The sequence below is a fragment of the Poecilia latipinna genome, unplaced genomic scaffold, assembly GCF_001443285.1.
Source record: "Poecilia latipinna isolate Pla-1442-1.1 unplaced genomic scaffold, P_latipinna-1.0 Scaffold3143, whole genome shotgun sequence".
In the NCBI taxonomy this organism is placed as follows: domain Eukaryota; kingdom Metazoa; phylum Chordata; class Actinopteri; order Cyprinodontiformes; family Poeciliidae; genus Poecilia; species Poecilia latipinna.
In genome coordinates, this window is record NW_015115759.1 from 14,749 (window position 1) to 29,157 (window position 14,409).

The window sequence follows — 14,409 nt, forward strand, 5'->3', positions numbered from 1 at the left end:
CTTCGTTACTTCCCACCACTGGTGTATTTGTTTAGCTTTTGAACACTACGTTATAGACCAGTCTATATTCAAAGTCTTCAACTTAAAATATATCAAAATTCATGTCGTCACCCATTTTTCTTGGGAAGGAAAGCATCCATTTCAGAGAAAGCATGTTCTTGGGTCTTGACTTTCTCTTTTATGTTACCTACAGTCTTTGCATCATCTGCTGATGATCCCTTTGTGCACCTAATACAGAAAAAAAAGAGTAAATATTATCATTATCAGCTGCTTTTAGCTGACGGTGTATTTGGTTCACCTTTTATCCCTCTAAGATATCTTCATGCAAATTTCAGGGTGTGTGGATAATTACTTATTGACTTGGCTGGACATCTCCTTCAGTCTTTTCCTCTGACGGGCGATAGATGATGAACAGTTGCTCTGGAGTTTGGAGATTTCATCCAGTTTCTGTAAATATTTTTTGTGTGTCTCCTGGGGAAAACGGCAATAGAAAAGGTTTAAATGTACAAATGACATAACTGTAAAGAAAATGTAAATGCATAAATAAGTAAAAAGCATATGTAATGTGTGACAAATTAGCTTGGCTGCTAGTTAGTGGATTTTAAAATTCATCTTAAAAAACTGAGTGTTATGGATTTTGCAGAATTGGACAAGATACTATCAGCTGACAGGATATTTCTTACCTGAAGCGTCTGAAAATCTTGCTCCAGAGATTTCCATTCCTCCTGAATTTCTTTCATTGACTGAGGCATTTTGTTTCCCTAATATTAAACCAAAACCCAGCTAAAAAATAGCTGCACCGGCTAATTGTTTATGCGCTACGAAATGCCTAAAGTAACTCTGCTATCACGTAGGTGTGAATAATTTCTCCATCGACTCTATGTTACGTAGATTGGACTTTGACTTGTACTATCAGTCACTGAATCTGATTGTCGTTATTGTGGACTCTTGTACAATGCGAGGTCAGAAGTGTTACCTTTGCTTCAGTTCAACCATCAAGTTAGACATTGACCTCATACACATCTAAAACATTAACATAGTTTGTTGGAGACACAACTGCACATTAGCAACATCTGGTGGACTGGGAGAACCTCAATTCTGCAACTGAGGCTCAAAGTTAAGATGTTGATGACCCAGAGCTTATTTATTATAGTAACAGCCATATTAAATTCAGGCTTTTAATTCTTAAGTATGATATAAATTTGTTATAAAAGTATTACTGATTGCACTTTAAAAATTAGGTAACTTTATGTTATTAAAGGTAAAGTTTAAACAGTAATGATTTCTTGGTTAATGTCAAGTTGTCATAACAAAGACATTTTGAATAATGTCAACTTTGTATTAAAAGTGTCGTAATTTACCGAATGACGCTTTATGATAACAGTCATAAATATTCATGAAGGCTTATTCATGTTCATGACAGGCGTTATGTCATGTTTATGACAGTGTCATGTCAGTCTTATTCACCCCCCTTCAAATAAAGTGTTACCAGAACTTTTGACTCAAGAGTGAAGAGCAGCGAGGATGGAATGGCATGTCTTCAGTCCTGTTCTCAATTGAACACTCAGCAAGGAGGTGCTGCTGTTTATGTTAGAGCAACTACTAACACAATCACACTGGCTGACTTGCCAGAACGGGATGCCATCCCACAGCAGTGTGTGACTAAAATGTGTGACCAGCATCCAGCTGGGTGAGCTTGCTGTCTCTCCCAGCATGAAAAGGAGGAGGCAGGCTAATTGTCTCTCTGTACTGTTCTCCCTGTTTAAGCTGTCAATATAACTTGTTTGTTCAAACATCAGTCATCCAATTGTCCTGTTTCTAGAGTGCAGGTAGACATAAGTGTGCTTTGTGTGACCTTTGCTCTGAGTTGCAGGTTTTCACCTGTAGTTGTGCTTGAACAGCCTGTCCTCTTTAGATTTATTGATCTTCTATGTGATATGACTTTAATTTATCATTACTTAAAAAAAACATTAATACTGCATGTCAGTGCATTAGATAAGTGTACATTTTTGAATGGCACCGTAATTTACTGTTTGAATTATATTGTAGTTTTTGCCTCTTGAAACAATTAAAGATTCTGTGAGCAGCGACACAGTTTGATAATTGTTTATTAAATGTGGCTAACTTGCTCTGATAAAGAAAACATTTTGAATATACACGTGCTACCTACAACTTTACATGGCACAACGTCTCCACGTCAGTTTGCCAGCATGAGGGCAGCAGCAATTCAGTTAACAAGCAAATGAAAAAATGAAGTACTTCAGGTCTGTCTGCATTTTGAACTGTCCTGCACTTGAACACTGTTCCAGAAATGTATTACTATTACGATGTAATGACTGAAATCTTCAGTAAATGGACAAAACTTTCAACTTGAAAAACAAATAAGCTGCATCGATTCTCTAGAGTTCCTAAGAAGACGACACAAAACATAAATTTGTATACACAAAAATAAGTTTGGTTGGTTCCAATTTATTCCATTTGTTTTAACACAGGTATTGCTGTTAAATTTCTATTTTTATTTTATTCTTAAAGCTTTCACAGTTGTCATAAGTAAAATTAGTAGGCGAATAACATTCAACAAACTTAGCTGTTATCCAGTTTCCAAGTATATAATACGAGAGAACTTGCCTCTCACAATATGGCGAAGGCGCAGACGTGTCGTTTGTGCCTCTACTTGTTTATGACTGAGGCAAGAACACATTGACGGAAGCCTTAGTTTTTAATTTAGCTTTACATATTTGAGTATGCCTCGAATTATTATGAGGGTTATAGATGTTAAAGCTGTTCATTGTGAGATAAAAACAACTATGAGCGTGTTTTCTTTGATTATATTATTTATCTCACTCAGCTTTTATTCTGAAATTTCTTAGCGGAAGTGCTTGTTTCATTGCCTGAGGACTTGTAGAGGCGAAAAGCGCATGCGCGTACCATTGACAGCCGGCGGTTGATGTTGTTCCAGCTGTGTTGTAGACTCAGGGCATATGTAGAGCAGAGGCCAACACATCAGTTTACCTCTACAGACCGCTGACCTGCACCCAGCCGAGGAGGTCAGAGAAACGAACAGAGAGCAATCACAGTGATTGATGACAAAGGTAAGAACCCACCGACAGAGTTTGACCCTATTATCGCTACCATTAGCTAAGTAAAGCTAGTTGGACATCGACATCAGTTGTTCCTGATGTGGTCCATAAGGCTGACTTTATTTTACTCTTTTTTTTAATTATTATTATTATCTTTAAGAGCAATCCGTGCTCAATTATCTTTACTGCGTAAGACCTAATTATGATGCTGTTTGAATGGCATCGCTTAACGACGGAGCATCTAATTAATGCTGACCAAATATGTCCTCAGATAAATTTAATAATTAACTGTTTATAAATTTATGACACTGACTTGACCAGCACTTGAGTGTACTTTAAAGATTATGCATAGGCTTAATTAAGAGGTCAAATTTATGCTTTTAATCAGGACAAAAATAGTCAATAATATCTATTAACTGCACTCCTGTTTTGAATCTCCTTCTGAAGCCCTTTACCCCTTTAACACGCTTTAGTAAATACCCAGAAGTGGTTCAGATCTCCCTGTTCCTCAGATTGTCCTTCAGTGCTTCCATCTAATAATCATTTGCTTCTGATAAAGACAGACAGGGTCAGTAAGTCTTTTGAAACCCCTGCCTAGCTGTTGATGCTAACTGGGAACTGTTTGTTTTGCAGAGGACTGATAGGAGATGTGTGCCGCTATCTACATCGTGTCTACAGTGACGGGGTATGTGCTCACCTCGGCCCTGCTGCTCAAATGTCCAACTCTTCTGCACCGGAGGAAGAGGGAGAGGTTCCTCAGCAAGCACATTTCCCATCGTGGAGGTGAGTTCAACCTTTATAGCCCCTTAATGGAGAAATTCAGGTGTATCAGCAACAAAGTGATAAGTGAATAGAAGCAGGTGGATATACCAATAGAGAAATTAAAAGTAAAAACAAATAAAATAAAATAAAAAATGAGGTGGGCTCTAAAGTAAGATCAAATGAAAAGAAAAAAAATGTACAGGTGGATTTTAAGAAATGCACAAACTGAGTAAAATAATGAAAAAAGATACAAACTGTGCCTGAAGGGGAAAAAAAACAGACTGCTTACAATATAATAAAGCTGAAAACTATTATGGACTGCAGTGGTAATGTTCACGCTCAATTTGTGATGTAATTTCTACAAGCTTAAAGTCATTTTTATATTATTTTAACAACAAAAAAATTCAGGCTTTGTAAAATATGTTGAGTAAATATCTAAAAATTGTGGCATGTAGTTGTGTTTGCTCCCCTTTAATCTGATACACCCAACAAAATCCTCCGTGACCAGATGCATTCAGAAATCAACTCATGAGTGTGTATCTGTGTGTAATTTAATCTCAGTGTTAAAAAGAAAACTGTGTACAAGCAGCATTGGGAAGTTTGAATACATTTGAAAAGCACTGTAAATTACATTTGTTCAATCCCAACTTAAATCTGATAGCAGATCTGTGGAAAGAGGCCATCATTAGGCCTTATCTTGAATTAAAATGTGCTAGGGGGAATGAATAATTTTGGGCTTAACTGAAAGTGTCAACAATGGTGCATTCATGAACCCCCAGAATGAATCCCTGTAGATTATCTTCGCTCTATAAGACAGAGAAAACATTGCAGCTTCCTTGATGTTTATGCATCGTCTTGCAGGCGCTGGAGAAAACCTGGAGAACACCATGGCAGCTTTCAAACAGTGAGTCGAATGTTCTTTTATATCCGTGTTGGACCCGGGATGTGAGCATCTTTGTGTTTGCTGAACATGCGCTCCATCACGGTGAGGAGTCCTAAGTGTCACTGAGAGGACCAGTTTCCCTGATCTCAACACTTTTATAAACAACTTCACCGCAGTGTGCTCTCTGTGTGGGTTCATGCAGTGCTGTGGATCTCGGCACAGACATGCTGGAGCTGGACTGCCACCTGACGAAGGATGAGCAGGTTGTGGTCTCGCATGATGGCAACTTGAAGAGGCTTTGTGGCATCAATGCTAACATCAGCGACCTGACATATGCTGTGAGTTGTGCTTCTTTATAAACATGCAAAATCTGTTGTTTAGTTTCTGTGTATGCTATATTTCTCCATCCCTGTAGCTTCCTTAATTGAAGAAACATTTGTCGACATTAAAACATTCCAGCTTTGGTCCGATTTTAAGAAGAATTGGGGTTAAAAACATCTTGTGGTTTTTGAGTGCAGTCCTCTAGACGTGAGCTGGATCATGTGTGTAATCAACTGATTACACACATGTGCAAAGCCAATCAGGTGGCTTTGCACACAAAGCCACCTGATTGTGTCACATGTTGGTTAACATCATGACCTGTGGGTTGATGGGAATTAGTTGATTAATTATTTCCTGTAGTAGATTTCTGCTTTGTTTACCTTGTTTATGAACTTCTAGCTAAAAGACAAATTTGTATCATTTGGAGGTTGTATCAATCCTGGTGAAGATGTGTTGGAAGCTTTAAAATCTTTTTTTTTTGCAGCAGCAGCATTATTTCAATTAAAAAATATAAGAATAAAAGCTTTAATTTCAATGCACTTATTTAGTAGGGAGGTTTATTTTGTATCAAGATATAATCGTTTTCAATAAAATAACTTAATAAATAACTTAAGTTATTGTATTTGAATAAAATAACTTAAGAAACCAGCAGCCATTGGTCTCTTGCCCAATGGCTGCTGGATTTAAGGTGAAGATGGCTAAAACGGAATCTTCAAAGCTCACGGCTAGAGAACTCGTCTTCACAGAATAAGTGTGTTAAATTTAAAGGTTGTTTTTTTTATTTTCATTTTTTGCTTCTCCATTAAATCTGAGTTTATTTTAAAGTTGTTGTGCATGTCGTGTATAAATGTGGAGATCGTTGTGTGTTGTGGATCTGAAGATCATTTTCTTTAAATGTAAGGCTCTTTAGCTTTGTTGTGAGTGAATGGCTAATGACCAGCTGGTCAGCTCAATCTTGTTTGTAAAAAAAATACTTCTTTTTTTTTAATCACATTAGCTTTAGCTTCCTTAACATGTAATGCAGTTTGGTGTCCTTCTCATTTGGCTATCACAGATTTTGTGGGTATAGAGGAAAAAAAACATGAAAACGTTTTGCAATTAAAAGTTATCTTCAAAACAGATGCTCCTCTATTACTATGTTTAAATAAGTTCTACTCAAAAATCACAGCAAGGACCTGAAAATAATGTTTTTAATCTCATTGTCTCAACCCGGTATGCTAAGTTCTTGAGCAGGAGTGAAGCACAACCTTTTTTCTTTTTTTTTTTTTTGAAGAACTTTGCTTAAAATGAAGGCATTCAAAAAGATTTTAATTAAGTGTGGGAATAAAAAGTATTATGAGTGAAGGCCACTTGAGTAGCAGACTGCAGTTTATGGATTTTTCATAATCTACATAAAGAATAAATTATATGAGTACATTTATAAATTATAGACACTCTTCATAGACATGGCAGGCTTGATGTGTCTAAAAAAAAAAAGTGATAATTTGTGTTTGTTCATGTTCAGACCCATGTAGCATGTATATCGTCATGACCGTACAGAAACACCGTGACTGCAGTTTTAATTTCTGCAAACGTTTCGCTGCTGTGTGCTTTTGCAGGAACTTCCCCCATATCTCTGCAAGCTGGGTGTAACTTTTCAAAGGGGTAAGAACTGCAAATCCACCACTAATTTCATAAGTTGCGCTCCAAGTTCTTCTAATTCCCACATTTAGGGTTGTGTCTGACTGCAAACACTCAAGTACTGTACATAAATGCAGCTGCTGAGGAGCGATGAGTGCCCTTCCAGCTGACAGTTTTGAGCTCCCGTTGAATCAGATCGTGTTATTTGACTCGTCTTTCTCTGGCCAGAGTGTTTCTGCGAGGGCGGCGAGGACAAACGTATCCCACTCCTCAGGGATGTCTTTGATGCCTTCCCAAACACTCCCGTCAACATCGACATCAAGGTCAACAACGACACACTCATTAAGAAGGTGTGTGCATGTTTTGTTTTGTTTTTTTCTCAAGTATTCACACAGCAAAGTAATGCAGTGCTATTTTAAAGTAGATTCTTTATTGATGTAAAAGTTTGAGTTTGAACAAACTAATGAACTGTGTGTTGTTAGAAGAGTAAAATGATTCATGAATGGTGTAACTAAACAAGCAAAGACTGAAATCACATGTTTTTATTTCTAAAACGAAGGACGAGGAGGACAAAGTTGTCTTGTGATTTCTGTAGTGGGAAAAAAAAATACAAATGTAAATTTTTCTTTACAGGTTTCTGAGCTGGTCGTTAAGTACGACAGAGAGGATCTGACTGTGTGGGGCAACTCCAGGAACCATATTGTCAAAAAATGTTACAAGGAGGTACTGCAATGAAATGATGTCCTTGTTTTAGTCGACATATATATATATATATATATATATAATTTTTTTTTTTTTGCTTTTATGCACTTAAAATGTAGGGTTCATACATAGTCTTGGAAAAAATGAGGAAATGTGAAGAATGTGTCTGGATAGATATTAAAAACTGTTTGTATTTTCAAATTCTCTTTGAATCTGTCCAATCACTCTTCCATCTGATAGTTTGTTTGTAGAAAAAAAAATGTGCCAGAACCCTGAAAGTTAGCTTTTTTTTTTCTTAATCAATTTAATAAACCCATTTTAGGGAATTCACCTCTTCTGTGTAAAGCTGCTTGACTGAATATTTGTTTATTTTTATCTAGTTGTCCTTTATTTAGACGTAGTATAAAACTCTGTCTGCATTTCTCACACCACCATAGTTAAACATAAAAGTACCGAAATCATCCCAGCTTCTTTTGAACATACAAGCTCCTGTCTTTACTTGTCAATCAGAGTGACTTAAAAGTTTTGCATTGATGCAATCTGACTGAGATTTTCTTCCTTTTTTTGTTTTTTTCTTTCAGAATCCCCATATTCCAGTTTTGTTCAGTTTTCCCAGGGTATTGCACCTTCTCGGGCTCTTCTACACAGGCCTCCTGCCCTTTATGCCCCTGAAGGAGCAGTTTCTGGAGATCCCCATGCCCTCCCTGCTAACCAAGTGAGTACATGTACGGCATATGAGCTGCAGTGTCTGCAGAGCTTGAGAAAAGAGCTGATTTGAGGAAATGTTTCGATGAGCTGCATGAGGGGAAACCGTCTGGAAAAACTACACGGAGGGACGGTACATTAAATTTCCAGAGAGGCGAACAGCGTTTTAAAAGAAGGGAAGATGGTTCTAAAGAGAAACGCTTTGCCTCTCCTGTGACTCAAATCTCATTCGAAAATAACGAGTTTAACCAGTTTTAGTGGGTCATGACAGCATTTTCCCCTGAGACAATAAATAAAAAAAATTGTAGCTTTTCTGTCCCATGAGCACAATGACAACATATCTACAAATTGTTTATGTTAAAAAATTGGAATAAAGCTGATTGATTAGTTTAAAAAAATGTTTATTTCTATTAAAAATATTGTTTCATTTGAATTTGATTCTAATCCTAAAAGCTACGTCAAGCTTTACATTTATAGAAAAGGTCAACATTAAAAAAAAAAAAAAATCCTTTTTAATCTTTCAATCACATTATGTGTCTTTATCAGACATATGAGTGTGTTAGGTTTCTGACTGCAAGATCCCAAGATGCGAGCTGAAGCATTGGAGTGTTTTCATTCAGTGCTGTTGTTAGTTGGACTTTAAGTTGATTCCTCTGATGGTCAAAACGTATTGTGCCTTCGTTAAACTTGGTTCAGAATTGACTTCTCCTTTGTTCCACGCTGTGAACTCGATGCTTTAATGGATTTTCCAGTGTTTGCTGCTCTTTGTCCCTAATTCTGACCTCGGCGTTATCTTGTGGAGTTTGCATACTAACTGTTGCAGACATCACAAAGACGTTGGGTATCTTAACATCCCACTTTCAAACAAAAAAACAATGTCCGATAAGATTATGTGATTCACTTATGTGGTTGTTACGGAACAGTTATAAGGATGACGCTTAGGCGGCAGATTTCAGAGGCTCAACTCTGTTATTAATTGAGGATTTGTGAACAAATGAATGAAAGTGCAAGAGATGATACAACTGTAAAAGTTGAGTTGAGAATATCCTGATCTGTGCTTTTCTGTCAGTCACTTGGTGGATTCAGCTGTGCATCCTTTTCCCCCACATTAAAAATGAAAGACTGTCAAACTTTTACACAGTTTAAACATTCATCAAGTTTTGCTGACACTTAAAATATCTAACTTTTTGCATTATTTTTATTCTTTTTGTTTTATTTTTTTTTACAGACTACAAGATCCCAGCAGATTAACGCGGAGTCAGCGGTTGATCGCCTGGCTTGCAGACACGTAAGTCTCTTAATTCGTCTTAATAAACCTTTTCCATGTTACTCTGAAGGCCTGATGTCAGCGAGGCGTTCCAGATGTAGCTGCTATTCTTTTCAAAATGGGATACAAACCTGACCATCATCTGCATTCCATTGAAAGGACAAATCTTGTTTCAAAAGAATGAAGCTCAAAGGTAGAATATAAATAGAGGAAAGAGATGAGGCTCTAGATCTGAAGATGCCCCATAGGTCTTTTTTTCTGTGTCATCACAGAAAAAAGATGCAAAGCTGAGGATATAAAATCAAGGAAGCGTCTGTCTGCCAGACAAAAGCCACACAAGTACCACACAGCTCCCCAGAAGTTAACCGAGTAACTGTTTAAAACAAACTTTTTAGGATCTTTAGCTTTGGTCATTTCAGAGATTGACAGGTTATAAAAAAGCTTCCTGTTATACCAGGTACAGGCCCCTGACATTAAAACGACTTCCTCCTGCTTACTGAACACTTCATTTTAGATATTTTGATTACATTGAATGGCATGTGTTTTTTTGATGGCTTGTCACTTTATTTTAACTGTGTAACTTTTTGTACTGTATTTGTTGCCACCTCTTGACTACAACACTCTTAAAAAAAGAGGCTTTTAGTCTATTTTATCCTGATAAAATAAAAATAATACAGAAGTAAAAAAAAAAAAAAAAAAAGACGTACAAGCTGACGACCCAGAACATAGTGAGACTCCTATCCCATGTCTGAATCTCTGCATTTATTTGATCTTCTCATAAGATGATTTCACAACTTTGGAAACCTTCTCTATCTGAGAAAAAAAAAATCATATAGGATTTACAATATTTTAAAGTCTTTACTCCAACAGCTTTAATTGGTAAAACAAAAGTCTTAACTAGAATGTGTTGTTCTCTGAAATAACTTCAAAGAGTTTTTGAAATATAGACGGGCTTTTATAATTTTAAACCCTGTTGAAAATCTTGGAAAAAAAAAAAAAAAGATGAATCAAAAATAAACCTTTTGAATATAAGTTAAATTGCTTTTCTGCCTGCCTTGTATAAGCTGTAATGATTTTCTAAAGGATATGTATTTGTGTGTTGCAGTTTGCTGATGAGGAAAGCTCTTTTCCAACATTTAACAGCCAGAGGAATACAGGTACATGAGGCTACACCTGCTTTTCAGCACTAAAACGCAGTGGATGGTTAGAAACACAAAACAAAATCAAATGAAACTAATAGGTTCATTTACCATTTTCTTCTATTTACTTTGAGTTCCAAACTTAATTGATTATGACCAGGGTTTTTTTTTTGTTTGTTTGTTTGCTTTATCTTACATCTGCTTTGGAAATGTTGCTGTACTTTAAATGCAGCTGCCAGGAAAATGTCCAAGTGTCCCACATGTTTCAAATATAGATGGAGGCGGGTGACACCTCCTTCCGTTGTTTCTGCGTGGATTAACTGTGCGCGTCTGGTTTCAGGTGTACATTTGGGTGCTGAACGACGAGGAGGATTTCCAAAGGGCGTTCGACCTGGGAGCCACAGGAGTGATGACGGATTTTCCCACCAGGCTCAAAGAGTTCATGGATAGGAATGGCATTTCTAAACCCCAGTGACCTCCCTGTCTCCACGGTCATTATCCTTCAAGCTCGCTGACCTGCCAAACAAACTCCCCACACTCGCCCACTTTTACTGCACGCATTCCTGCAGACCTACTTCCACAGTGTGTCGCACAAGTATGAGACTCCGTTGACTCCCCTTGTGTTGGAGATGTACACTTTTGTAGTTGTAGTAAAAGGAAAATCCCAAAAAGATTTTATTTGAGTTGATGCCAGTTGGCAGAGTCGTTGATGTATATTCATCACGTAGCAACGGCCGTGTTAGAGAATTACGACTGAACCTGGTGTTAAGCATGTTGGTGGTTACAAAAAGCTACCTGGAATGGTTGCATACCTTGAGTGCTGGTTATGAGGTTTGTACGTTTAGCCCAACAAGTCTCTGATTAATTTGACAAAAACCTAACTTTTCTTACATGATACCTGGATTTGGATAAAACCCTCATAAAATGTGTAGGGTGTTTATGAGCCACTGGACTATTAAAAAAAAAAAAAAAAACTGAAGCAGTTATATCAGCCAGGCTGCCATAAAACAAGCTTTCATGAACACATGGTTCACATGTAACCATTTACACAGTCAACAGATGTTGTAGCACAAACTATATATATATGTATAGATATATATATAAACCTATTTTTAAGCTTCAAAAATCTAACTTTGCAAGCAGTTGCATTTTTTATTTTAAACATTTAAGTTAATTTATTTCATTAGTTAAATTTAGTGGAACGCAGAGTGATGTCTTTGAAGTGTTCGTTTCTGCTCAACCTGATTGTGCACACGTCGGTCCTCGTCGGAAAAGTTACGTTCACGTACAAAATAGAACATGGACTCCTTAGACTACAGCATCACGGCTGACGATGGCGTTACTGAAGTGTTGCAGGAGATCAGTTCTGGCTTTAAAAACGACCGTCGGCTCATCTGCACGGGGGTCCCTCGTCTTCCTCTTTCCAAGAGGCAATAACATTGCCATTCTGTTCCCCTTGGCTCAAAGGGAACATTTATTGTTTCGTTGTTGGAAAATTTTGGGTTCAATTCCAGCTTCCTCCCTTGCCATATGTTGATGAAAACCTTTCTTCCCCTAACATGACTGACGGCTGAAAAAAATATTGAAGGGGGGGGGGGAATCTTGGTTTACGTGATAATCGATGTCTGAGCTATTTGTATTACACCTGCAGTATCATTTCCCTTTTTGAGTTGTTTTTGTGTGTTTTTCCCCCCTAACATTAGACATGCACTGAAAACAGTGTTGGGTGTTGAAGGAAATCTAGACAGTGGGACAAAATGACCACTAAAATATATTCTGCTAGTTCTATCAGATCTGAATTTTGATTTTATTACGTGAAAATGTATTTTCTTACAACTTATCATGTGGTTTTACTGTTCAGATATTGAACAGTAGGTACAGCGTTGGTTTCTTAGGCTGCAGTATGTTGAATCAGGCTATTGTTTGGCCTTTGCAATAAAAAAAGCTTGTCGTCAGCTGAAAGAAAAGTTTACATGCCAGTCAAAAATGTCCTGCTGGAAGTCCTCAGCTTGAAGGCCCCACTGTTCTGTAGTAAGAGGACACTTGAAAGAGACAAACCCATTGTTATTGTTCCCTGTACTGTAATAGAAGCAGTTTGTTGGTTTTGTTGTATTCTTTTAGTTTTTTTTTTCTTCCTTACATCAAGTGAATATGTTGCTCATCTGTGACTTGAGAAAAGAGTTTTGCACAGTTTATGAATCTTTTATCTTCTCTTGCGTCTTTGAAACAGTGAACATATTTAAATCATATATCTTATTTTAATCTTTAGATGATATGCCAGCCCAATAGAGTGAAATTATGTTTCCGATATTTAACTTCTCTGCTGTTTTTGAAGTTGCAATGTGTTAAAAACTGCGAGACAATGATACCCAGGCACCAAATACTCCTGCAGTGATGTTGTAAGGAGGGTGAAATAGGGTTTCTACACATATATACCAATGATATTTTCTGATCTAAACATGTGACCACATGTTTGTAATGAATGTAGTTATGATTGAATGTATTATGAGATGTTTGGTATTTTGCTGTGGGAACAGAGTTTCTCTTTTTACTGCTTTCATTGGATTACTTACATAGTGTTTCTTGAGTTGCACAGCGATTTGGTTTTTTTTGTTTTTTTGCTGAACCCGATCCACTGTTAGTGACATTATTGTGCTGTTTTTGGTGTCCTTTTATTCTTCATGCTTCAAACAAGCTGCTCTGTTTGAACAGCATCAGTCTGTGGAACAAGGCACCTTGGATTTTTCAAGGCCTTGTCCCACAGACTATATAGCATTTCATTGACTAGAGACAATAAAAAGTGAATTTTCATCCACATGAATTCTTGTCTGTATTTCTTGACGTATTTGTGCTGTTAAATCGTTAATTACAATTAGTTTTATTTTTATTTTTTGGGGGGGCGGAGGGGAGATCATTGTGTAAAGGGAAGGCATCTGCTAAACCGACAGGAGGGGGCGCTGTGTACACGAGAACTTGAAATAGTTGTAAACGAAGACGGGAAAATATTAGAATGGCTCTTTTGTTTTTGTTTTTTAGTTGCTTTTTTTTGTTTTGTTTTTTAATAATTAACCGATACATTTAAAATCTTAAGAGAACAAATAAAATATGTATTTTCACTTAACTACAAAAGCACAATCTGCTTAAATACTTCTCAGATGTTTAACGCTAACAAGATTATTGGCTGCCCTCCTCTGCCGTCAGCCAATAAGAGCCATGTTGCTATGCTGTTGCGGTTCGCTAATTGGATGATATGCCTGTCATTTAATTATCACAACAAACATAACAAAGAGCCTCGATCCAAGATAGTTAACGCTACTGTTTAATTTTAACAGAACCTATAATTAAACGTTTCATGGAAAGTTTAATGCAATGTGTTTTTCTAAATTTATATGATCTGGTTGGTTTAAAAAAAAGCTACAAAAATAGTTTTACAGTCAACAAAATATAAAGAATGACTGTTTTGATATTTGCAACTTTCGATATTATTTTAAAAATATCAGGAATAAAATAAAATATTAAATGGCGTCTTATTTCATAATAACAGTTTAAATGACAATATACATACATATTTTACATTTTTTCCTTACTCTTGTTATATTATTCGGATCAAACCAGGTTCTGGTGTTTGGACCTACTGTAGAAATAGCTGTTCATACTTTAGAAACAAATTATGTTTGTCTAATTCAGTCTAAGACTCTAGAATATATGTGAATTAAAGGGTCGCGAAAAGCAGGATTGCGTTTTTTCAACAAACAAAAAAACAAACAAAAAAAAATTATTCCTGGCTTTTTCATACGTGTTTTTAGTGACTTTGATAATACGTGAACAACAGTAGATCGTTCATTTTACGATTTAGTATTCGTCTAAAACTTTGGCAGAAAAAGGTTTTAAATAAAACTACAAACGCGGAATTTGTTCGGGGTGAGTCAT

General features: G+C 36.6%; 2 protein-coding genes across 2 annotated transcripts in view; one reads left to right on the plus strand and one right to left on the minus strand.

Moving 5' to 3' along the window:
* LOC106940243 (transmembrane protein 120A-like) overlaps nt 1-945 on the minus strand; it is an 8,709-nt gene extending 7,764 nt beyond the window's left edge. The window contains exons 1-3 of the mRNA XM_015022927.1: nt 684-945; nt 353-471; nt 112-228 (exon numbers count right to left, since the gene is read on the minus strand). Of these exons, the coding sequence (XP_014878413.1) occupies nt 112-228; nt 353-471; nt 684-752 (305 nt within the window). The 5' untranslated portion in view covers nt 753-945. The remainder of the gene's footprint in view (nt 1-111; nt 229-352; nt 472-683) is intronic.
* Nucleotides 946-2,906: 1,961 nt separating this feature from the next.
* gdpd1 (glycerophosphodiester phosphodiesterase domain containing 1) lies at nt 2,907-13,294 on the plus strand. Its single transcript, XM_015022929.1, has 11 exons — nt 2,907-3,092; nt 3,714-3,863; nt 4,704-4,746; nt 4,928-5,063; nt 6,645-6,690; nt 6,895-7,016; nt 7,300-7,389; nt 7,950-8,083; nt 9,302-9,361; nt 10,446-10,497; nt 10,820-13,294. The coding sequence occupies exons 2-11, from the start codon at nt 3,728-3,730 to the stop codon at nt 10,952-10,954; spliced, it is 954 nt and encodes a 317-aa protein (XP_014878415.1). The 5' UTR covers nt 2,907-3,092; nt 3,714-3,727; the 3' UTR covers nt 10,955-13,294.
* Nucleotides 13,295-14,409: the final 1,115 nt, after the last annotated feature.

What these genes read in the sequence shown, in the direction of transcription:
- gdpd1 (XM_015022929.1), top strand. Translation starts at nt 3,728, where the DNA reads ATGTGTGCCGCTATCTACATCGTGTCTACAGTGACGGGGTATGTGCTC. An exon ending in ACCATGGCAGCTTTCAAACA is followed by an intron (nt 4,747 to 4,927) that starts GTGAGTCGAATG and finishes GGGTTCATGCAG; the next exon opens with TGCTGTGGATCTCGGCACAG. An exon ending in ATCGCCTGGCTTGCAGACAC is followed by an intron (nt 9,362 to 10,445) that starts GTAAGTCTCTTA and finishes TGTGTGTTGCAG; the next exon opens with TTTGCTGATGAGGAAAGCTC.